The sequence below is a fragment of the Mytilus californianus genome, unplaced genomic scaffold, assembly GCF_021869535.1.
Source record: "Mytilus californianus isolate M0D057914Y unplaced genomic scaffold, xbMytCali1.0.p SCAF_2, whole genome shotgun sequence".
Lineage (NCBI taxonomy): Eukaryota > Metazoa > Mollusca > Bivalvia > Mytilida > Mytilidae > Mytilus > Mytilus californianus.
The window spans coordinates 47,651,525-47,678,597 of NW_026262668.1; the positions used below are offsets into that span (position 1 = coordinate 47,651,525).

Below are 27,073 nucleotides of genomic sequence, written 5' to 3' on the forward strand. Positions count from 1 at the left end.
CTTCCGTGCATATTTGTCTTGTGTAATTTTTATGAAAAATGTGTATTTGATTTTCTTAAATTAGCGTAGACGTTTGTTTATTCAGTTTATAGGTAGGCGTAACGTTACGGTTCATATGATTTACATAGCTTCAGCTTATATTTGGTTTCTTTGTAATAACGATAAACTTTCACTTTCCGGGAGTATAAATATGAATATATGATATCTTTTTTTATTGATTTGAGAATCTTAAACCTGTCATGCTAATCATGTGTTCGTGTAACTGGTAAAATCCGGATTTTATCTATGTTGAAAAGAGATCACTATGACATTTATTACTCAATATAATTAATAATCCACTAATTAAGGTATTTATACTGAGAATTAGCGTGTTGATATTATTAGCAACAACACTGACCTTGTCTTATATATAGAGAGTCTAAAAATAAACAAGGGTGGATAAGTTATTATAAAATATTGATAACCATGCAGTTAGCATTGCATGTCTCAGATTTTGTTGTATAATTGTAGTAACATGGCATGTTATATACTGGTAGGGATATTTCTATAAGCATGGATGGATTTAATTAATGGTTAAAACTTCACCAGTACATAAACTAAAGTGTCTTCATTTACTTTGTCAAAATCTATACAGATGTCAATGACTTTTGAGGTGACCTTTTGTGTGCGAGCCGAGACAGACACAGGGGATAATGTGTGTCTTGTGGGAGATTGTGAGAAGATAGGAAACTGGAATCCACACCATGCTATCAAATTAACAAGAGTTTCAAGCAGTGGCGTGTAAGTTTGTCTAATATAGTAGTATTTTGTTTAAAATAAGTTACATGCCCTCCTGGGTCATAATTTGGTGAATAAAAAAAAATGTTTTTCTCCTATTTTAATAAGCATTGAACAAATATAGAACTTTTTAAGAAATGCCCTTTCCCGGTTTGAATGAATGTCCTTTAAAAATACAGATTTTAAGTCCAATGCCATGGTAACGTCACGTACGTATGACCAACATAATCAATGGATCGTATAAACTGTTTTAAAACTCACCTCTATTGTAGACGTCTTTTGCAATATTTTGGGTAAAACAACTGTACATGTTCCTCAGTCATAATAAACAGCGGAAAAAGTCAAAACAGCATAACAAAATTTCATATAAAACACAATAATAAAAAAAAGATACAGTAATGAGGGTCTGGAATGGGGGATGGAGGGTCTTTATTTCAATTTTTTTATTCTTTATACATCGACACGTACAGACTTTAAACCAGCTCCCGTTTTACTTGAAAAAGAATGCCTTTTAAATTGAGAATGATGCAATAGTTTTGATTTAAAAGGAGTTCTGTTGATGTTAACGATGTCAATTTGAGGTTCCAATGCAAATATCAAAAGATTGATCTTGTATCAGTTAGTATAGTGTAAAATAGAAAGGATGGATTTCAGGAACTAGTTTGCGAGACATAAGGATATTTGTATAAAGCTTTATATTTCAGAAGGTAGAAGACCTGGATGCTTCATACCTATATACCTTATCTCACGAAGTTTCCGTCTGTCATGTGTCCATTCTCCGTATTTTTGTCATGTGAATTTCTCACTTGTTACATGTGTTATGAGTAATAAGATAACTATATTTGGTGTATTGTTCCTTGCAGTGTCTACATGTCCTCCAGACAGGGTTCACCTGACCTCGACCTCATTTCATGGATCAGTGATCAAGGTTAAAGCTACGTGATTAGGTCCGTTTCTGAGATACTATAAACAATAGGTCAACTATATGTGGTGTATGGCATGATTGTAGGGGTACATGCCAGTCTGGCATGTTTCATTTGATCTTGACCTCATTTTTATGGTTCATTGGTCAATGTTAAGTTTTTATGTTTTTCAATTACCATAAGCAACAGGTCTGCAACTATATTTGGTTGTACAGAATAATTGTAAGGTGTACATGTCTGTCTGACAGGATTTATCTGACCTTGACTTCATTGTCATGGTTCTTTAAAATGTTAAGTATATGGGATACTAACTTGTAGTAAAATCTTTGAGACTTTCAACATAAAATCTATGGTCAATAAAGCAGGAGAGACATTTCAGCATGTGCACTCTTGTTCTAGGTGTATTGTCTATAGTATTACACTTTAAGTTGTATACGATACTCCGTGTGCATGTTATTAAATGCGATACATGAGGTATGACACATTTCTTACAGATCGAGCAATTTGATTGATTGATTGATGCTTTGCGCCGCCTCAGCACAAAAAGGCTATTTCGCGGCGAAATCTAATTCAAATATATTTACAATGAGTACTGTTTTAAAAATCAAACAAAAGGTCCTTCAATATACTAAACATCAGTTTAAAGTACACTCACTTATTTACAAATAAAGTTCAACACCAAGACTATGTGATGAAATTTAAAATCTTAGAATCCAGTGTTACTTTGCGCCCATAGAAGAATAATTTCTTTATTACAAAAAATCAGATTTCTCAATACGTATATGAATTTAAGGATTAACGGGTTTTTAATTTTGGTATTTTGTTTGTCTTGAACAAATGAAAGTGAGTCAGAACATATACAGCATTTTAATTTGTCTATTGAATTAATAACTTGCAAGGCCAAGATTATTTCCTATGTTCCTACAGTAAAGATGGATGCAGTAGGAGGCACGGGCAAAGTTGCAGCTCGGTCTCCAAAGACAACAGCAGATGACACTCTGTCTACAACCATCGATCCATCAGTTGAAAAGTCAGATTTTCTGGATTTCATTTCAGCATAATGTGAAATTTCAATATGGTCCGATTTATTGGTTGAAGAAAACAAATGTCTACATGTGAACTTGGTCCTATTGTGTGCTTGTCTGTATTTTGGTTGGATGTTTTTTAAGGTTTTAAATTTTATTACCCTACGCGGGATGTACAAATACCTTTCCACGTCCGTTGTAAATGGGGACGCAAATTCCGATGCATCTTGTATATATAGAGAGTGCGTTAACCAACCCTTTCTACAACTCTTTAAGGAGTCCGTAGGTGGCATGTTGCAAGTCACAATTTCTGTCCATATTAGTCATACCCTTTTTTTTATTTTCTAGTTGCAGTCAAAATTTCTAACTCATAATCCCGTACCACTTTGCAGAGCCTACATATAAGATTTACTGTTAATTTGTACTTGTCCTGTTGATACTTGAAATATTTGCTACTGGACATAAGGCAAATAACAATCATTGTATCAATCTTTCCAATGCTAATCGAAAACTTAATGTGATTTAATGAAATTGAAGATATTATGAAATTGTAACACGTTTTAATAGAGTCGGCTTTACATGTTATGTCTCGAGTCACATGTACACTTCAAATAAAATTACTTCTTTTTATAATCGGTCAGTACAAGAGGGTCTGGGTGGGGTTTACAGAATAGGGAATAATGGGCAAAAAACAGAGATTGAATAGCCCCAAAATGACAAATATAGAAAAATGGACCATTAGTACAATGAAAATAGAACAAAAGGGCGCTAGAATATTAAGAATAGAGAATAATCGACCAACAAATTGTAGAATAGAGACAAATGGCATAAAAATTAAAGATTACAGAAATGAAGACCCACATCGTTAACCCTTATAAAAAAATTTCTCTGTTTTTTACCTTATGAAGCACCCTGAAAAACATAATTACTGCAGAATTACCATATAAGCTGAACGAAACGATACAGTATGATAGACTATCGTAACAATGGTGCGCCTAGAGGTAGTTTTTAGACGTATAGAAAGGTTAACGATGGACCATGTTGACACCTTTCCTATTGGCACCAGTGTGAAAAGATAAATTTTGATGTTTTTCAAAGATTTTTTTCAGAGGTAACCAAAATAATTTAGGTTTAGCAGGTAACAGGTGTTCACCTTTTCTTGTATAGGAATATTTGGAAAAAGACGATCACTTTATCAGATGATGCGAAGAATTGTAGATACCGTTACTTCGTTGCTAGAATTGCAGATTCTGAAAGCGAGGATTCTGAGAGAACAGTGGATGTTATAAGATGGGAAACAAACATAAAACCAAGACTTTTCTCTCCAAGAGGTACGGTTTATACTTATTACATGTCACTTAGAGGCTATAACATGTGCAACTAGGAAGGGACTGGTTACCTTGTTACTGGGTTATGATCATGTATGTGAAAAATTGTGTGTAAAATCTTTATAATTTTTTTTAAGTTTTAAAGACACAAGTGATGGGAACAAACTGTTGTAATTACTGAATGTTCAACACATTCGAATCCAAGCCAAAGAATTTAAAAGATTTAAATGATATAAAAGATCTTTTATAATATTAGAGCTAAATGAAAGAAATATTCTAAAATAAATAATTCAGCATTTGTTCCTAACGGAATAAAGGGTATATAATATTTGCTTTATGATATATTTCTCAATTTCTTATTTTCAGATTACCTGAAAGATCCTGCGAAGTACGAGAATAAAATAGACACATTTGGAGAATATGGTAATTATATGAAAAGATCATTATCAATATGATTTTCTAGAAATGATTAAAGGAGATCCCGTGAACCAAAACAATATTCTGTATAAAACAGGTTGTTGTTATTTTTTAATTGTTTCACATAGATTTTGTCATCCAGGATATCTTTATAGCATATATCTACTTTATACGGTATGAGTTTTTCTCATTTTTAAAGGCCTTATGGTGATCTGTAATTGTTGACCGGCATCTTTTACAACCGTTTCCTTTGGTGCATGGATAGTTGTAAGATCATCCATGAACCTTAGTTTTATTGTTTCGCCTGAGACGAAAATCGCAGTCTGCGAGATATAGGAATTACTCTCCGGCGGCATTGTAAATTATTTGTATAAAGCTTAATATTTCAGAAGGTAGAAGATCTAGACTTGTATGCCTATACCTTATTTTACGAAGTTTCCGTCTGTCATTTCCATTGTCCTTGACCTCATTTTCATGGTTCAGCGACTGCTTGAAAAAAAAAATTTAAAGTTATTTTGTCATGTGAATTTCTCACTTAGAATAACCATATTTGGTTTATGGGTTCCTTGCAATGTCTACATGTCCGTCAGATAGCGTTCACCTGACCGCAACCTAATTTCATGGATCAGTGATCAAGGTTAAAGTTACGTGATAAGGTCCGTTTCTCAGATTAGTAATATAAGCAGCAACTAATATATGATGGATGGAATGATTGTACAGGGGTACATGTCAAGCACTATAAGCAATATGTCAACTATATTTGGTGTATGGAATCATTGTAAGGTGTACATGTCTGTCTGGCAGGTGTCATCTGACCTTGACCTCGTTTTCATGGTTCATTGTTAAGTTTTTCTGCTTGATCTCTTTTTCAAATACTAATAGTAATAGTAATAGGTCAGCTATGTTTGGTGTATGGTATTATTGTAAGGTGTACATGTCTGTCTTCCAGGATTTATCTGACCATGACCTCATTGTCATGGATCTTTAAAAAATGTTAAATGTATGTGATACTTGTAGTAAAACCTTTATCTTTAAGACTCAACATAAAATCAATGGTCAGTAAAGCAGGCGAGACAGTTCAGTGTGTGCACTCTTGTATTCATGGTTGCAAAGACCTGTATTTGTAATACCTTATGGTGTGCGCACAAAAGAACCAAAGAGCACGAAAATGGCAATTCAAGTGTCTTGAGTTTAAGAATTGAGTTATTTTAGGTCGTTTGTTGGCTGATGTTCTAACTTACTCGGACATTCTTGATATTTAATGGTACCGAGCCTCGTATTGGTAAGCTCTTTCGTTTTTGTTTTTGTTTTTGTTTTTTTTTTTAATTTTCAGACACTTTTCTCTTTTTCTTTATGTATACATGTATGTTCTTGGCATTGGTCAGCGAAAAAATAAACTTTGCCCAAGTAAGAATATTTTATAAATTATGATTTATTTAACAATTATGTTTTAAATTAAACAACCATTTTTTTTTCTGATAAAATATTTTCATCATATGAATACACTATCAATATGACAGTTATTTCTTGAAAGATGACAACAATGTCGTCGACATTGCGAAAAGAGTTTTATCATATTTGTTCATCGTTAATAATTAGAATAATAATTGCAGGTCAGAAGAAGCATGTATCATCAGGCTGGTTAATTGACGAAACAGAGATTCACCTGAGATTACACAGTAACCCAATATATATGTGGAAATCTCGACATAGAACCCAGAAATACAGCGTTAAATGTACACCTTTAGATCTTAGATTTAGAGATGTATGTTTCTTTGTTAAAATACCAAAGTTCGAATTTAAACAAATGGGTCAAGTAGAAAGAACAAAAAGATAAGAATACTTTGTAAATTTCAAATTTGTTTGCAGTTGATATGACATACAAGAACCAACTGCTTTTTATCAAATTCGGAAATAAAATGACATGAAATTAGGTCACAGTAGATTATTACCACAGTCCCAAGTGTTAAACTCGTGTAATACGTTTATTATCTGTTTTAATACTATTCTATTATTTTAAAGTTAGAAGACCAGCAATATTTTTAAAAATGTCTAGATATTGGATTAAGCAAAACATAACGAGATGTAACAGATTTAAAAAAAAACAACAACACAGTCATCCATCAATATGTGTTTTTGATTACATTTTACCATCAACTTTTTTAAGAACAATTAGCAAATAAAAACACATCGCTATTGCATTCATATCATCTCACTATTTTCACGTGCTCGACGAATCTGTGTTGATTGTTAATTAAGGTCACGTTCGGTAAACTTCGGCAATCAAACACGAAAGTTATTCAGCAGGAAAAGTTTTCGATGAATGAAATATTTTCTGTCGATTATATGTTATGGATTTGTAATAATTGTAAAAATCGTGCATAGAGGTCTTAGTTTAGTTATACTTGCGTTGGTTCAATAATTCCAATAACATTACAATTTCAAGAAAAAAGTTTCACACGACTTTAAATGTAGATCTACTGCATATATTAGAATATATCAATTTTCTATTAAGACAATGGAAGGTGATGAGGAAGATGATTACCAACCAGATACAATCCCAGCAGCGACTTATACGAAAGTGCTTGTCTCTGTAAGTAACAGATCCCTGCTCTGCTTAATAAATGTAAATTATTGTTGAATTGAAATCTAGGTTGCATTAGACAAAACAAAAACCATATACAGAGTTGTAAGGTCAAATGAATATCTGAATATTTTGGATGGAAACAATTATAATTTTGTAACACATTATACCTTATCACACCATGTGACAGGCGGACACCTACCACATTTGACCTCTGTCTAAGCAATTTTGTACAGGCAGGCATAATCTTTACAAACAATACAATTTTCAAGCTATTCAATTGATAGAGATTTATTTTCGATACAGAATTAACATTTCAAAATCAGTGGCGAAAAATGTAATCTGGTATATAGCAGTTAAAAACAGAACATAAGAAGAGTATCTTTTATAAGTTATATCATTGTCAAGATCTTTGTAAACACGTTTTTTTGATAGAAGTTTTCTATTTGATCACGCCCTTGATGTCCAAGACTTGAAAATCATGAAAGGCATTTTCTCATTTAGATATGATACTAGTACACTATATACAGATATATTGATTGCATTAACTTTGCTAGTATATTTATTGACTCTACCGTTCAAATCTTTGCATCTTCCTATTTTGCTGGCATATAAGTAGTTATTAATTTGTTAGGTGTATATAAACCCAGTAGAGATGTAATTTTTAATTATATATCAGTATACAACAGACGTCAATACAGAAAATAATTCTCATTCAAGGCGAGACCGTGAAACTTCAAATTTCACATTCAAAGTCTTGCATTCCAACGAGGGTCAAATTGTACATCTCAGCCTGAGGTCTCTAATTTTCATTTGAAGTTCCCTACTTTGTATTGGCTAAGGTATCTAAACGACATTAAAAAAAATCATCAACTATCGCTTCATCGTGTGTTTTACAAATAATCTCTATGTCTTTTTAATTAATTCCTTGATAATATTTTGCTTTCAATAATCAAATAATCAGAAATTCTTTACTTATACTGCGGTCATTTACCAAAGGGAACTGAATTCAAATAAACTAAACAACAATCATTGGTTTTGTTTTCTCCAGATTTCTATATTTTAATTACCATATGAAACTCAATAATAAGATATACAACAAAAACAAAACGATTTTTGTTTCCTATTGTAAATTTGCCTTTTTTGACTATGATATTCATTACTAACCAACAATACCACAAAAAAAAACATTTCCTTTTTAATGATTTTTTTTCAGACATTGAAAAATGGCCAAGAGAAACCACATATACAAAACACGAATGGAGAGCTGTACAATCCTAATGACTTCGTGATATTTTCAGCAAGAACAATCGATCCAGAATATTTAGTTAGTTTTATTTTAATTTTATGATCTTGTATAAATGTTTAAGGAAAGGTAAATTGCAATATGTTTATGCTATGCTCACATGTTTTTGCCTCACTCATCAAAGTGTGAAAAGGTGATAAAATCATTCATCGAATACATCTAAGTTCATGTGAACTGAAAAAAAGCACACGAAGCTATGAAGTTTTGTTAAAATTGAAACACAATATACAATGTTATATTATTTGGGAGGAAGTTGACCCGATTTCTAGTTTATATTGAAGCTATCAGAATTAAATATTACATTTATTTGCTTTGTAATACAAAATGTACATAACAAAATTACACTTCTTTTGAATACTTTCAAATATATGTCATATTCATTGTTTTGATTTAACTTATAGGGCTTTCAGTTTGAATTCTTCGTACACTTACCTGACAAGGATCCAAAACATGTTGGATATAATTACATTTTACCAATGGAAATGAAGCATACGAACGATGTTAAGACTATACCAATAACAGGCCTTAAACATAAACCTATTGGACAAGTAAAAGGTATGTCATTGTTACCATTGAAACCAAAAATTGTTCAAATGTAAAACAAATGTATCTGATTGAAACCGATCGTGTGTATATTCCCTTTTTTGTTCATATACTAGTACTTGTATTACATCAACCATTGCCTCAAAATGTTAGAAGGAATGTATCATAACAACTAATCCTGATGATTCCTAAAAGACACAGGATCTGCATTTTAATTAGATTCACAAAATGAATGCATTCCGTTGACATTAGATATATTGTGCTATTTTCTTTATTTGTTCCCTTTGTTCATAAAGCTCCTAACAACCTTTCGACTGTTGATATATTCTTTTCTTTAAATTTTTTATGTTTGAGTATTCCTGATGAAGGATAATTCGGAAAAGGTCAATGTTTTTCATTATCACTGCTTGTGGACTGTTAGTCGGTGATAGTAGCATCATCTCAATACCACTGCTAGGTCATTATGCGCAATTCATTTCAGGTAGGCGGTAATGGTAGCATTTTCTTCAATTCCTCTTCCCAGATCGTAAACTTTTGCATATATGGTGGCTCGTTTCAAAGCTAAGACATTTGCGAATATGTGGTTAAATTTCCGAGGTCCGAAATGAATAATAGTCCATAACGGAAAGGCCTTCGTGATGCGGTTTCTCGAGGTAAAACAAATTTCTAGTTCCACTCAGATTGTTTTCTGGAAATTCACCACTTTCCTCTATGGACATCTGCTCTTCAAATCATTATAAATGGTTATGCTTAGTCACTGGTTACAAAAGCAACATGTCCAATATCACTGCACAGATATTTTTTGTTTACAAATTATATTTGTGTACCTTATTTTGAGGAGCATTTAATAGTAGTAATTATCAATACTGGTTAAATGTTAGTCCCCGAGGGTAATACCAGCTCAGTAGTCAGTACTTCGGTACTGAAATAATTTATTACATACTTTCTTAAACTCTCCGTTGATAAATTAAGAAATTATATTGAAGCTATGGAGATTCCATCTCCCCCAAGGAAAGTTGACAAAATACTAAGGATTTTCTAACCCAGGAATAGATTACCTTAGCTGTAACATAAAATATTGTCCCCACGAAATATTGTCCGTCGGACAAAATTTCATAAGAAATACTGTCCGAGGACACTATTTCATAATAACTATTATGAAATAGTGTCCTTGTCCATGAAGTTTTGTCACCTCCTTTTGGACAATATTTCATTATGAAAATCTGTCCATGACAATATTTCACTATGAAATACTGTCTATGACATTATTTGACCGAAATACTGTCCATGAAATTATTTCTTGATCAAATTATTACAAAATTAAAATCAGTATACTTGAGCATGCAGCATGCACATTTTTAGATTTATAACTGAAATAATTTTTTATTAATTAATTAATTAATTTTGTATATTTCAAACTAATATTTATTTTTACATGAGCTAGTTTCAAATTTGCAGAAACTTTATAAATGGTTAATAGATCGGAATTGTCTAACATATATGTTCCATTGTACTGCATTATACTGTATAAATATAAGTAATGTACTGACAATCACTTATTTATGTTCAAAATTGAATGTACTAATAGTATTAGTAAATACTAGATTGACAAATCTTTTTGGGTCAGCGTTTTGGAGGTACAGGAGTAACTGGAATATTAGTTTGTGTTTATTTATTATTATCAATAAAATAAAACACTTTAATGATATGATTATCCAACATGATATATGTTGATAACCTCCCCTTCATGAGACAAAATTTCATAACAATCTGTCTATGAAATATTGTCTCAATACACACAAAAATATAACCTCCCTTTAACAGGACAAACTTTCATAGTATTCATCTGTGAAATATTGACTATATACAGACATAATTTCACAATTGAAATTTGTCCTTTGGACATTTTTTCATAGATGAGGACAATATTTCATAAAACATAGTCATGAAATATTGTCTTTGGGGATATTGTCTTTGGGGACAATATTTCATAGGACAATATTTTGCCTTATATATTTGGCAAAATCTTTCGGATTTTTGGGACCTCAATGCTTTTCAACTTCGTACTTTATTTGGCTTTTTTTTTTAACTTTTTTGATTTAGCCTCATTGGTGAGTCTTTTTTGTCGGTCCAGTAAAACGCAGGGTCTATATTCATATCACATTTTCATGTTTTCGTCCTGGATATGCATTTTATTGCCATTGGGCGGTACGCAGCCACCCATCCGTCCATTAAATGCAGTCAATTTACATAGTCCAATAAATATGTAATTGATTCTTCTCTTAAGTTTTATATTTTTACCAGTTTTTGCAGATAGGAAATTAGTTGAATTTAAACATGTATACCAATGCTAAGAACCAAACTTCTACTTTATTTCTAGTGGATTATCTTTTGATAAAACCTCTGGTAGGTCTACCTATGACAATGGAGGTGTCATATCAGAATTACTGGAAGTTTGAAAGAGCTGCACTAGATATAGGACACAAAGGAATGGGCTCGTCACATTCACAAACAAAGTAAATGTTTTTGTATTACATAATTTTTAGTATATCAATGGGATGAGTAGGTGATATAAGTTCAATTAAGTACCAGGTTTAAGAACCAATATCCACAGAACGTCACTCTTGTTTATGGTCTTTAATGTCGCTTTTACTTTGACCTTTAAACTAGCGCCTTTGATGAAATACGCGTCTGACGTACCAAATTATAAGCCTGGTATCTTTTAGGAGTTTATTACTTGATTCATGGCAGTTTCTGAAAAGTCTTCAACATGGACTTGAGCGTGCCTGATAAGAATATTTAAAAACACACGTGTCGTGATCAAATAGAATAGTTTTCATAGGTTATACTTTATGACACATGTAAACACAAGATTCAGCTTGATCTTAATAAGCATTTACTTAAGTGATAACCTTAAATGTACAATTGCAGGAGTAACCTACAATTTGTATGTTAAACGGATGTCTTTACCATATATCTACATGAAATTGTAACTATAAGGATAACAAAACAATCAAGGTCAAAATGTCGAAAATCTTTAGGACAATACACGATTGAGAGACTAGTAATTAAACATGGGAAAATCTACAACTAGTTACTGCCTAATATTAATGGAGTGAAGGATTGCCTGTAGTAATCTTTAGTTTTGTCAGCATATATTATTGTTTGAAAAGTTTTTCCGCCCCATTTTTCAGATCAGTAAGAGAAAATACTATTGCATCTTTACAGTCAGCAGGTAGTCATGTAAGTTTCCGATGGTAAAGACAGCTTCTCTTTTTTATGTAATGTATATAAATCTTTATCGAGCAACATATAAGATTAAAATTTATAAAGATAGAATTAAGACTATGAAATTACTTAAACAATTATGATTATCAATGCACGTTTTGATCTCATAGTCTGAAATTGTACATAATTTATATCCTATACTGCTTCACCCAAAAATATTTCTTACGTGTGTATTTTAACTGCTATATCAAACAGTATGTAGAAAGAAGTAGACTGAATAATGAATGCCTGGTTAAAAATGACATATTAATCATCAACACAAAGTTATATCACATATCAAACGTTTACAATCTCCGCAGGCATTTTAAATAAACAAATGCAGTAGAATATTATAAATTGTAGGGTGCTGACTTTGTTGAGTTTGACGTCATGTTAAGTAAAGATCTGATACCAGTAATTTATCATGATTTTCACGTGTTTGCAACATACAGAAAGGTGAGGATATTGTTTATCTTTTTATTTATACATAAATGTTGATGCATTATTCTTTATCAACGGTAAAGTATTGTTTATGTGGACTTTCAAAGAGTTGTATTATCATATGATAAGTAAATAAAATAAGGAAAGAATATACTCGCAAATAATGTTATGATACATTATGACATTAATATAAATATTGGATTTTTAAGTGCGCAAAATGTAGTTCCCTGATTTCATAGTATGTTAAGTTGAGTCTCGCAGTAATAAAATTGTATGCACACTACAGCCAGGAATAAATAGTGAATCCAACGATTCGAAGCCAATATAACACAGTCGTACAACGGTTGTAGAGAGATCTTTTCATATCATAATTTGTAAGAAAGTAAACAATATACTTAACAGTATTTTGCAGATGCCAATCCATTTGTGTTTATTTTACGTTGGCAAGTGAGTTTTACTTAATACATGTATCAATGTTTGACAAAATAAATCAAATTTTCAAAATCATATTCATTCTTTAATTTCATTTTAGAAAAGGCGAGATGAACTTGAAAACTTCAGGGTATCAGTGAAGGATCTAACTCTTGCTGAGCTTCAGTCTATGCAGGTTTTTATGTTTTTACATAATGACATAAAAAGTTAAAACGCGTTTTCCACAATGAAATAACAAAGTACTCAGGAGCACATTCGTAGAAGATTAACAAAACAAAACCTCATTGGGCCAGTGCTGACTGGATTCATATCTTGTGCAAATGAAATCTTCACCTATTTTAAAGACACATTTGCAATTCTTTTGTTTTGAATTGCAATCATCTTTTCCCTTTACTAACACTAGTAAATTCGTTTTAAAGTGAAATGGTAATTTTGATTTAAACCATCTTAACAAGAAACAATTAACTTAGTTCAGCTTTTATGTTATTGTGCAGACATTTCTAATCCAAGGTTCTCTATCATCCAAATATGGCCTTGAATTTCAACTTTATTATTATATATCAAAAAGGCCATTATTTGGTTATGAAATGGAGCTTGTTACATAGCCAAAATGCTAGGTAAAGTGACAATAAAAATCAACTTATGTGACGTTTACCATACTAACCGTAGCGAATGAAGATTGTGGTTAAACGCACGACGAGAAAGACCTCCACAACCCTGTTGACTATCAAAATCTGCCAAATCTTTGACATAGTTGCGGAAGGTGAACCTGATATTGTTATTCAAGGTTTATAAGTATTATCTCAACTATTTGTATGTATACTGTGTAGTTATTTTGGTCTGATTAGAAATCTTATGGCCGATTTAATCTTATCGTGAACATACTCGCAGTTAAAAACCTCATTTGAAATAAAATGTATTTTCTGATTGTAATTAAAACTTCAGCATGTTATAAATAAGAGCAGAACAAACTGCTGATCAATAGATCTGTTGTACATTGACTTCTTTTTGTTATATAGATGATTTTCAAACCTTTCTTTTAGTTATCATCTGTTCACGCTGCACATGAGAAGGACGATCGCGAGTCTGGTGAGTTGCTTGTTGTCTCTTTGTGTTGACGGTAGCGTTCATGATAATCAAGAATTGTAAAAAGACAGGATTGTAAATTTTCAATACTCTATAAAATGAAGAAAAAAACTGCACTTTGACAATCAACAAATTAAAATTGCAATTTGTGAACACCTACAAATTGACTAGATCACTCATACTCAGGGAATATTGCTTTAGTACGAACTTAGTAAATTCTTTTTATGCTTCTGTATTAATTGAGTTAATTGAACAAAAATGTCATTTAATGTACCATAAAGCAAAAATATAAAACAATTGTTAGTATAAAACCAAAATATGATAAATAAAAGAGCCAAAATCGTGTGGCTCAAACTTTGCCCGATGGAATTAAAACTGTAGTTTAACACAATTTCATGATGTTTTAAGCTTGAAATCTTGTCACTGTACAAAGACAATTATTGAAATCGAGACTACAGGGTGTATGGTACCTGTGGGACTGATAGTCCAAATGAAAAAGGTACCGACCCAGTGGTCGTAAAACAAATGTGTTTTCGTATTTTTTTGTATTCTTGTCTTTCATTTTGGCTTATGTGCTTTGGCTATATGCCATTTTGTTTTTCTTTCTTGACATATTTGTTTTTCTTTGTGGGCATATTTGTTTGTTTTTATAGTGATTCAGATTATAACACAATGTTGACTGCTGTACCCCTAATTTTTTACATTTTTATCTATTCTATCTGTTTGTTTTGTTCACACATTTTTGTCAATATAATGGAATTTTATACGACTGTGATACAAGTAAGAGGTTTAGTTAGCTATAAAACCATATTTAATCCACCATTGTCTACATAAGGAAATGTCTGTACCAAGTCGGGAATATGACAGTTGTTTTTCTATTCATTTTTTTTAAATGTGTTTGAGCTTTTAATTTTGCCATTTGATAAGGGACTTTCCGTTTTGAATTTTCCTTGGAGTTTGGTATTTTGTTATTTTACTCTTTACGTGCAATTGATTTTGAGAAATGATTTAGTTATGAGTACCATAATTTTCTGTGAAAACTTTAAGGACAATAATACAAAAATATTGAAATCTTTGATTTTGATTTTAATTTTCATATTATATTGTAGATGAGAGATATGAAGACAATGTTGATCCAGTAGAAACACATCCGTTTCCAACCTTGAAACAATGTTTTGAAGATGTTGATGAGCATGTAGGATTTAATGTGGAAGTTAAATATCCGATGCTTAGGATGGTAAGTTTTTCCAAATAAGTATCTTTAATGAGTATAAACAACCAATGTGTATATGCCACTGCTGGTGAACGTTTCATCCCCGAGTGTATCACTAGCCTAGTAGTCAGCACTTTTATGTTGAGATGAAAGATAATTGATTTTTTTCATTATCTGTATTGTCCTGAACATGCATGAAATATTTGCACTTGGTGTTAACCAAATAACAATCAATCAATCATTATCTGTAAATTTACTGTCTATAAATTAGATTTTAAATTATGCATAACACCTTAGCCGTATTTGACACAGGTTTCCTGAAATTTAGTTTTTAATTATCTTTAACTCGTATTAAATCCGCCTCCTGATTACTTTTATTCGAGCTCCACTGATGAGGTTTGTATAGACGAAACTCCTATCTGAGATACCAAATTATAACCCTTGTATATTTGATGAGCTTATTTACACTAGTTATATGCCAAAAAAAAGTATAATGTAAATTTTGATAATTTACTTGTTATCGGATTGTTATTCCATGTAAATTACTGAACTAGTATACATTGTTTAGGGACCAGCTGAAGCCTGCCTCCGGGTACGTGATTTTCTCGCTGCGTTGAATACCCATTGGTGGCCTTGGGCTGTTTTGTGCTCTTTGGTCGGGTTGTTGTTTCTTTGATACATTCCCCGTTTCTATTCTCCATTCTATAATATATTGATGAAATATTGATCAGTTGAGTGCAAGTTTGATGCATTTGGCAAAAGGAGAAAATGTTGAAACCAAAGTGAAACTTGAAAACAAACATTTTGAAACAAATTGTAAAATATTATATGGAGCACTTGCATTTCGACATTTCAGTTGTTTATATTCTGAATATTTTTCAATGTGATATATTGACATGTGTTTTAACTGCCAATGAGTCCAATATCCACAAAAGACCTATGAATAAGATGTCAACGCATATCATTTAACAAAGAAAAAACTCTGTTTATGTTCATGCATGGGAGGGATACAAGTAGTATAAAATGAAAATAACACTATAAATTTCGTACGTCAGAATAAACCTTCACCATGAACTCTTAAACTTAAACATTTAATAGCCAGGGATGAATATATACGAAGAAACGTTAGGGGCTATATGGCCATAATGGACCTAAAAGAAGGAATTTAAACTTTAGTTTCTTATGGTTTCTGAATTAATCAACGAGGAATTTTGAAATAGATTTTAGTTTTAAATCATGTCAGTGCCAACATATTGGTTGTTACTAACCATGACAGAAAGTGATGAGTCCCAAGAAAATTAAGGAATATATCTCCCTCATGCAAAGCTCCGATTCCTTATCTGATAAGGTCCGTTTTGTTTTGATCAGCTCTTCAACGCTTGTATTAGGTAATGGATTTACAAATATTTTGGCCTGGAGTATCACTGAAGAGACATTAATTGTCGAAATGTGCATCTGTAAAATTGGTACCGTTTATGTTATTACTTGATCGATACCTCTGCTGGTGGACTGTTAGTTCACGAGGGTATCACCAGCCGAGTAGCCAGTACATCGGTACTGGCATGAATTACGGATATTATTTTGATTGAAATTTACTGTTGAAATTTTGAAATCATTTTAAATTCAGTAATATATATATATCTTTCCATCCAAAGCTATGATTTCGTATCCGAACTTGACCATTCTATAGATCCTTTTTGGTTTTATCAGCTCTTCAACGTTTTTATTGTGTTTTAGACTTACTAATAGTTTGGCCTCTAGCATCACTGAAGAGACATTAATTGTCGAAATTCGCATCTGGTGTGCTGTAAAGTTGTACCGTTTGTGTTATTATATGTCAATCCAGCGTCCATTCTGTATAAAGATTTTTTTCATGAGAATAAAGATAGTCATATTATTTTATCTCACTGAAATAATGATTTTTAAAAACTGGAGAAAGATATTTTATTTATTTAAATTAATTTGTTACTAGCCATCCAAAGATAGTACATTTGTAGTAGAATGATCTGTTACAAGAAATCAAGATGGATGTATTCAATTGCAGCAGTTTTTCCAAAGTTTCCTTTCCCAGCTGTTTTGTTTTTTTCTGTTTCACATAATTATCTGTTCAACCCTTTATTAAATAAGAATTTGCAAATTATATATGTTATAAACGAGATTTAATATTTTACTGTATTTCTTTTGATGCAAACGATATTTTCGATGAAACAAAAATGTATCAAATGAAACTAAAAGTGTGTATCTGCCCGAAGAACTATAAACAAAACATATTTTGTAGTTTTTACTTTTTTCACAGAATGGAAGTATTGCAGAGTCCAGTTATTTTGACAGAAACAAATATGTTGATACAATTTTGAAATCATTATTTGAAAATGCCAAGTCTCGACGAATTGTTTTCTCAAGTTTTGATCCTGATACGTGTTCAATGTAAGTATGTGTCAGTTTTGGGGAAAGAAAAACAAAATTCCATCAGAATATTTTCAATCAATAAAGGTCTTACATTCGGATCCAGTACAGCAATAAAAGGAGTGAAAAAAATATCAGAAACATCAGTGCAGAAAAGGCAATTCTGTATGATACTTGTATAAGATAACAAGATACACCAAGGGCATATGTCCATTTTATTAAGTCTATTCACTGTTTTTGGGCAAAAACGTTTCATATTATGAAAATAGAAAGTATTAAAAAATAAAATAACAAAAATACCGATCTGCAAGGAAAATTCAAAACGGAAAGTCCTTTAGATAGATGTCAAAATCAGAAGTTCAAACACATCAAACGAATGGAAAACAACTGTCATACTCCTGACTTGGTACAGGCATTTCCTTATGTAAAAAATGGTGTATTAAACCTGGTTTTATAGCTAACTAAACCTCTCACTTGTATGACAGTCGCATAAAATTCCATTATATTGACAACAATGTGTGAGTAAAACAAACAGACATGAATACATTACTGTTCAATATTAATGTAAGTACGGTCAATATTACATTAACATTCCAAGAAGTAATAAAATACATATTCATTTTGATACAGAATTAACATGTGGGTGGCAATTAGTTCCTTTCATTATGCATAACCGCATATAGGCAGCAAAATCGAGACCAAATACGAGAAGAGAGCTAGTAAACTGTCAGAAGTTTGGTTTTATATAACACATTTCTTGTGACAGATTTTATATCCACATTCGATCATATCTTGGCTCCCAAGAATTTATGTATGCCAATGTTTATTGTGCATTTGGTAATATATGAGGGTTGTGTGTTATCTACTATCTGCTATGTGATCATGTCGTATAATATTTAACACTTGATTCAATAATCAATAACACAACGGGTGTTGCTAATGGGCAAGGATCTACTTACCTTACGACACATGTTTACTCGAGATTTTATTGAGGCATGTGATGTTTTATGGTTGGTTATTTGTAATGTTTTATTTATTGTCAGTCTTATGGTTTCTGCTTTCCCTCGAAAATTTTCTTTTTATTACCTGTCGAAGCCACCCACAAGAGCTTATTATTAAAACAATCATTTCAGTAACTGTTCTGTTTGTTGTTAGTGTTTCTGTCAGTTGTATTTTGGATTTTTTATCGATCTGAGGCCTTTTCAACTGGTTTTTATAGTTTGTTCTTACGTTGTGATGTTAAATCACCGTCCCAGGTTAAGAGCAGGGCTGGGCGCCCGCAAACATGATTAACCCAGCTACATTATGTGTGTTCCTGTCACAAGTCAGGAGCCTGTAATTCTGTGGTTATCGTTTGTTGCTGGTTATCATATTTGTTTTTCGTTTATTGTTTTGTACATAAACCAAGCCGTTAGTTTTCTTCTTTGAATTGTTTTGCATTTGTCATGTTGGGACTTCTTATATCTTGTTATGCGGTATGCGGTGTGGGATTTGCTGATTGTTGAAGGCCGTACAGTACCATAGTTGCTTGTTTCTTAGTCATATGTCCTGTTGGAGAGATGTCTCATTAGCAATCATACCACACCTTCTTTTTTTTATAATCAAAATAAAAATGAAATTAAAATTATATATATATGTGTGTTTATGTATTTATTGAAATTAAAATAATAATAATAGTACAATGTCAGTAAAACCAGAATAAGTCATTAAACGTATTAAATTTCTTTTTCTCTCATAGACTACGATCAAAACAGAATAAATACCCTGTGTTACTGCTCACCGTTGGACGCATACGGAATGACGAGGAGAGGGCAGATCCTAGATGTTTAAATGTTCCAATTGGCGTCAACTTTGTCAATTTTGCAAATATATTGGTAAATATTGAATCAAATTATTTGTCTGAATCACATTTAATATTATTTCAACGCAATTTCTTAATTCAAAACAAAGTATCATGTATCAAATTGCAGCGTTTGGTGAGCATTGTAGATTTGCATTCATTAGGACTGATTAGTTCCAAAAGTATAGATGATAAATACATCAATTTAGAGTTATGCCAACTTGCATAGATATAAGTTTCTTGTCTTAGGGACATACAGGAACTTCTTAGGAAGAAAGAAAAGAAGTTATCAGTATCCTTTAACTTCACTTTTCGCTATATAGATGATGTTCTCTCACTAAATATTTCAAAATTTGGTGACTATTATGAACGCATCTATCCCATCGAACTTGAGATAAAGGATACAACAGATACAGTTAAGTCTGCCTCATATCTTGACTTACATCTAGAAATTGACAATGAGGGTCGGTTGAAAACAAAGCATTACGACAAAAGAGATGATTTCAGCTTCCCAATTGTGAACTTTCCATTTCTATGTAGCAACATTCGCGCAGCGCCTGCATACGGAGTATATATCTCCCAGTTGATACGATATTCCAGAGCTTGTATTTCCTATCATGATTTCCTTACATGGAAGCTATTAAATCAAGAGTTCCAAGAGGTGAAGTTGAAATCATCCCTTCGTAAATTTTTCGGACGCCATCACGAGTTGTTTGACCATTATGGAATATCTGTTTCACAGATGACTACGGATATGTCCCAATTGTCGTAACTACAATCTCGTCCCCTTTCCCTGAATGTGACCTACCGAATAAGACATATCACAGGGTTTTTACTTACATGAGCAATATGACGGTTGCCACATGTGGAGCAGGATCTACTTACCCTTCTGGAGCACCTGAGATCACGCCCCTGTTTTTGGTGGGGTTCGTGTTGCTCAGTTTTTTGTTTTCTATGTTGTTTTGTGTACTGTTGTTTGTCTTTTTCTTTTTTAGCCATGGCGTTGTCAGTTTATTTTTCGACTTATGAGTTTGAATGTCCCTTTGGTATCCTTCGCCTCTCTTTTGCATCCTTATTTTTGTATAAGTTCTACATTTTGTCAATTTATAGTTAATAAACATTATTCAATAAATAACAACTGTATCTTTATTAACTACTCTGTCGATGATACACGAGGGAAAAAATATACACTCAGCAGATGAACAATACATGATTGATGATTGGGTAGGTTCGAAAGCGAACAAATATATAAAAGATTAAAGTAAATCTGTATCGCAATTAACATCATTAACAAAGAACAGAATGTAGGTACAAAACCTTTAATTTTACTTTAACACGTTTAATATTTCCACAAAAAATCTTTTCTACCATACTTTAGGGATGTTCAACATTCTTAATAGGTTCGATATTACTATAAAGTACATATAATTGAATTCAATATTGTGTTCAATGATATATCAGGATATTATTATGAAACAATGGTAATGAATTTGATTACAATCTAATGTACATCTATTTCATCGTCTTTTTATATTATTTTTTTTTAATTACACTATCAGGCTAGAATATAGATGTTTTCAAATTCTGTTCAAATTTTGCTTAACATATGATTCGATTTTTTTGGTGTTCTATTTGCAGGGCATAAATGTAAATTCAAAAACAATACTTGATAGCCCTGAACTTATCAAAGACGTAAAAAAATCAGGACAAGTGTTGTTTTGTTGGGGAGAGGAAACAAATGATTCAAATGTGATCAACAAGTTAAGAGAATTAGGTGTAGATGGCATTATATATGACAGGTAAGTTAAACATCATTATCTACATTAATAATACTTTATGAGAGTATTCTCTTTCACTATATGTAATCGATCCTTCAGAAGCGTTCAAATACACTGTGTTTGATAATATAATGTTAATTTTGCTATTTACTGACAACTTCTCTGGGAAATTGTTTCCCTCATAGTGTTAATATTCAATTAATTAATTAATTAAGACTTTATGAATTCGTGTGTCCAAAGATCTTTCCTTAACTACCTTTATCATGCATGAATGATCAACCCAAATATTAGAAAGCCGGGGATTTAAAAATACATAGAACAGTTAGGCGGTATATGACCAAATTCATCTAAGGATAACTTTGCCTTAGAGTGGTGAAATCTGAGTTTCCTTGTAAATTTTAAATTATCAACAGGTAATTTTAGAAAAAATATTATAAAGCATATCAGTACCGAAGTCATGACTATTGAGATGATGATACCCTTGGGGTGCTACTAAATGAAAATAAAACGTCATCAATTACAAAGTGCGTGCATCCGAAGTACTGTCCTGTATTTCCCTTCATCAGGAACGGAACAATTGAAATAATCGAATATAATAGTGTTATAAACTGAATAACAAATTTTGCTTTTTGCGACAATATTTTATCATATACTAGTATTCAAAATGGTGTGTGTTATTGTTAAACAATGTTTAAATGATATCAGTAAGTCAAATAAACAAAGTACAACAACGTTTGTTTTTCTTCTTTGTATGTGTTTTTTGTATATCAATGAAATTTCAATTTGCTTACAAGCGTCCTTTATGTTGATTTCAATCATAATGTAGCTTTTAATCATTGACTGACAATTGAAGTATAATAAAAAATGTCATAAATGTGGCTTAACGTCTTAAAAATTATTCACAGATATTTGTGATACTGTACAATGATATACAAACTTCAAGAATTTTTTGACAAATACATGCTATTGAAATGGATACATTGTAATTGGCCATACTTCATCATTTAACAGAGTTATTTGGATGTTTATTCTTTTCTGATGACGACCAATATCGTTCTCCTGTTGTTGGTTAATATTCAAAAGAAATTTTTCTTTGGAAGTCTTTTACTTAATTGTTTGCTTGGTTGGTCTGGTTTTCTTTTATCTATTTGTTTTTTCTGATATCAGACTCAAATATTCACTTACCATCTTCTTCCTCCGTGACTTCCCATCACCACGGAAAACATGTTCAGTTAAAAAAACATAAGGCATCATAATATGTCGTCGTCCTTATTATTTAAAAAAAGACCTCAACTACAAAGAGAAATACTCGAGCAGGATGTATGTGCAGAGGTTTGCGTCAGAAATCAGACTTTCCAATGGCTACTCAAATACTTAAATGAACTGCTGTTAATCTCATAATGTATTCGATTATAATGCCAAATACTTAAATTTTAGATGGATGGTACATGAGGACGTAACAGATTTGTGGATCGTAAATGACGATAAAATAATTATTGGGTAACTTTCAGCATAGCTGATGCTTTATATAACTTGAATAGATTTAAAATATGATATACAATGATACATTTTCACTTGAACACCTTATAGATGAAGAGATCCAAATATATTTGAAAATATGGGTAATATATACGTATGGTACTGTTTTGCACTACACTACCCTCTTAACTACCTATTTTAAAATATTCTTAGCGTTTATTTCATAACAAAATAAATAAAAAGGGAAAACAGGAATGGGCAAAAAATACCACACTATACATCAGACCACATCAACGCTCGACTCCTCCCCGAAAAAACTAAACTTCACATTGACCTTTTATGGGGTTTAAACATTATTTTGCTTTGCGGAAATGAGAGTAATAGATTGACATAAATAGTTACTAATCCAGAAAACTTAGTGATTATAATAGTTTATGAGATATTTTAAAACTATTAATTATTATAGTGTGATATTGTGGAGTCGAGTTTATTATTATACAGACCACCTATCCCCTTTCTTAATTTATTAAGCTTTTGTAAGTCTGTTACTCATCACAACTATGCGGTACTTAAAACAAAATGCAGCTTTGAATTTAGTAACGTCCTTCATGTGTGCTTAGTACGTGAATATAAAGTATTTTGTTTATATACAATGTACATTGGCATAATAGATGTAACAATGGATTCAGAACATGTAGTGACTGGCTACTTCACTTCACAGAGGATTACCGACTATGACAAGAACTATATACTAGTAAATTTAATTATTCAATGATATCTTTTTTATCTATAAATGATGTTAGAATACAAGTTCTTACTTCATCACTACATAGGTAAACTTTCACGTTATTGTTAAAAGGAATTGTCTGGTGCCATAAAATCTGAAAACACTTTATGTACCGGCAGGATAAGATAATCACAGCATTAACAGTTCAGAAAATGAGGATCATCACCGGAACTTATGATTGCAAGAGATATTCATACAAAAATAACTCAATTTTACATTGTTTACATCTTTATGATAGAAATAAGAAGATGTGGTATGAGTGCCAATGAGACAACTCTCCATCCAAGTCACAATGTGTAAAAAGTAAACAATTATAGGTCAAAGTTCGGTCTTCAACACGGAACCTTGGCTCACACCGAACAGCAAGCTATAAAAGGCCCCAAAATGACTAGTGTAAAACAATTCAAACAGGAAAACCAACGGTCTAATCTTTATAAAAAACGAGAAACGAGAAAACTTAAAAACCACATCAACAAACGACAACCACTGAACAACAGGTTCCTGACAAGGACAGGTACGAACAAATGCAGCGAGTTTAAACGTTTTAACAAGTTTTATTATTCACTTTAATATTTATATCATTGTTTTTAAAAGGTTTTTATGATATTTTTCCAGGATTGACCAATTGAAAAGCACGAAAGAGAATGTATTCAAATTGGAAAAAAGGTTGAAAGAAAAGGCTGTAGATAATGACGGTAGTTGATAAAAAAAAATTATGTAGGAAGTGAAACAGCTTATGAAGACCTAAAGGCGACATATAATAAGGTCATGCTTATATTTTGTAAAAAAAACCTAATATCCCACCAGTTTGCTTATTGAAGAATATTTTCGACAATTTTTTTTTTTCATTGGATTAAGGTCAATGAAAATTCTTTACTTGTTCAAAGTTTCGTTAAAGTAAATTAATCGTGTTAAGCTTACAAAGTCTAATGTTTTACATGCTGATAGATTTATTCGATGAAAAATTTTGTTTATGTTTTTTACATTTAAGAAACCTATTAAATGTAGTTTTTTATGATACTTCATTGATTAAGTAAAAGAAGGGAAAACAACGGATCATCAGATGGCAATGATTTCGGCAGTTGTAAATGTAGAAAGTATGGCCACGGATATATGTCCAAATGGCCGTATTCAGAATTTCTTGCTCCTTTCGTCGTTCATCATGTTCATGATTTATCAACGGATTTATATATCATATGAACAACATGACGTGTGCCAATTGGGAAAAGGAACTGCTTACCATTCCTCAATACCTCAGCTGACCACTGGTCTTAGCGGGGTTTTTGTGCTAAATTTTGTAGTCACGTGTACTGTTTGTTGACTCTTTTTTGGTTTTAACCATGATGGTCTCCCCTTCAATTATTGATTTTTTTTCATTATCGTCCCAAGATTTGTATGTTAAGTTTATATTTTCTATCTTATCATTTCCCTAATTCTGTTTTATATCGAGAACAATTTATCTGTAATTTGTGTGGTTGAACTCAACTAAAAGATAGTATCCAACAGTAGTCTATCAATGTGAAATCTCGTTAATATACAAATCTAGTGAAAACAATCATGGGAATCACATGAACCGATAGACGGGAGACCAGATGTATGTACAAGGTATAAGCGTCTCCTGTTTCTATTCTTGAACCCCTTTTATGAAAATCCAGTCTGAATCAATATGTTACTCTGTGAAATATCACACATATCAGACGACTGTCTGGTATCTAAGACAGTATAAGATAATCACCCATTCTCGTGAACAGTCCAATGACTTCATCATTAGGTTTGTAAATACTGTGCAAAATTTTGAGAAGCAAATCTTTCATTTATTCATTTTGGCAATTTCAAATTATCATGTAATGTGCTGTGTTAAAATAAAGTATTGCAAAGAGTAGCAATTCACATCAAAATATCAATTAACAACCTTGAATAAGATAGTTTATGATAAATTTTATCAATATTAATATATCAAAAACAATACTGTACTTTTGCTTTATTCCTTATAATGTGGATATTTCGCTTGTTGTGTTGTTGTTTCAATCTAAAAAAAAAAAGATGCATGTTTTGCAAATTCAGTTATCGGTTTACATTATGTTTTTGCAATACTTCTTTCTTTCAATATTGTTTGGATTTTATACATTGTATGATGATAATTTCTTGCAAGTGTGTGCTTTTATTTTTATTTTTACACAATCTAAATGGCATAATAATGACTTTTATCACGTAATCAAGTAATACAGTATTTTGTTACGTGTATAGTAATGCATTTGTAAATCGCAATAGCATCGGTTTTATAGCTTTTATACATTGTAAAGGTTTCTCTGACAGAAAAGTTCTACGCTATTAGTATTATTATTTAAAAATTATTCATTAGGAGTTATTTGTTTTTAAAAATTCCAGAATAATATTTTGAATTTTTGTACTTTGATACTACATTGAAATTTTCTGTAAAGTATTTTATATTTGCATGATGAATATAGAATAAGCAGATAAATAGCATATAAATACTCAGAATATCTTTGTAATGCATGTTTTAGTGACACATTTAGAAATTGTCTGTTTTATTTAATATGAAGGCTTAATTTAAATGGCGAATCTCGTTTTAAACTTGATATTTTAGTCAATCAGATGTGTATTTTAATGTGGCATCATATATTTGAAAGAAGTGTGAATATACGTTAAAGTTTTATAACTCCTATATCGTATTATAGTCAAAAGAATTTTTCTTCAAAATTGATATTTTATCAAGCAATTCAATTGCATGATTTAAAGCCCTGATAAAAAAGGACACATAATATAAACCTCAACCGTCCATCTGTTTTGATTCATCTCTGTTTAATTTCTATTGTTATGTTCATTTCTTTTCGGGGCATAAAGTCATTACTCTGACCGTCAGTCTGTTCGTCCATGGGACGACAAACATGCTTTCCAGATAAAATCTTTAGTTTCCAGTTCTTAATTAAAACAAAAATTAAGCGAATAAAGAACATCGATAAGGGGTAAAAGTGTTTTAAATGTTGGCTCAAAAGGTCAAAATTCAAGGTAGATTTACAAAACGTAGATTTTGGGGCTAAAACTGTTTCCGGGTGATAACTCCTTGTTTGGTTTTAAATAAACCTTTGTAGTTGAAAGATATAGGGAAGGGAAAGAATCAAATTCAAGTTCAAAGATCCATGTCACAGCTACTCAAAATAAACTGAAGATATAAAAATGTAAGATGTTGTTTAATGTTTCATGTGATTACGTAAAGTACGTGTGATGGATTTAACTAAAACTTATATAATAGTGATACAAGTGTATTATCATGTTAAGAATTATCCAACTCAGTCGTTGTGTATGTGAAAAGTTGATGTCAGAAATTTATTCATATATATTTTATTTACAACATTTTTAACAGAGGCTAATGTAGAATTGTCTTTTTATACACAAATTTTATTACATTATTATATTTAA

At 31.5% G+C, this 27,073-nt stretch overlaps 1 protein-coding gene across 1 annotated transcript; it reads left to right on the plus strand.

The window, feature by feature from the left end:
• LOC127729904 (glycerophosphocholine phosphodiesterase GPCPD1-like) lies at positions 1–27,073 on the plus strand. The gene is made up of 19 exons (XM_052237839.1): positions 1–92; positions 635–780; positions 3,893–4,056; positions 4,420–4,476; positions 6,084–6,235; positions 6,986–7,063; positions 8,271–8,381; positions 8,762–8,915; positions 11,284–11,419; positions 12,098–12,146; positions 12,534–12,626; positions 13,144–13,218; positions 14,087–14,132; positions 15,239–15,366; positions 17,639–17,769; positions 19,487–19,622; positions 21,227–21,387; positions 22,804–22,866; positions 24,248–27,073. The coding sequence occupies exons 2-19, from the start codon at positions 635–637 to the stop codon at positions 24,333–24,335; spliced, it is 1,968 nt and encodes a 655-aa protein (XP_052093799.1). The 5' UTR covers positions 1–92; the 3' UTR covers positions 24,336–27,073.

What these genes read in the sequence shown, in the direction of transcription:
- LOC127729904 (XM_052237839.1), top strand. Translation starts at nt 635, where the DNA reads ATGTCAATGACTTTTGAGGTGACCTTTTGTGTGCGAGCCGAGACAGAC. An exon ending in TCAATTTTGCAAATATATTG is followed by an intron (nt 19,623 to 21,226) that starts GTAAATATTGAA and finishes TTCTATTTGCAG; the next exon opens with GGCATAAATGTAAATTCAAA. An exon ending in GATGGCATTATATATGACAG is followed by an intron (nt 21,388 to 22,803) that starts GTAAGTTAAACA and finishes CTTAAATTTTAG; the next exon opens with ATGGATGGTACATGAGGACG.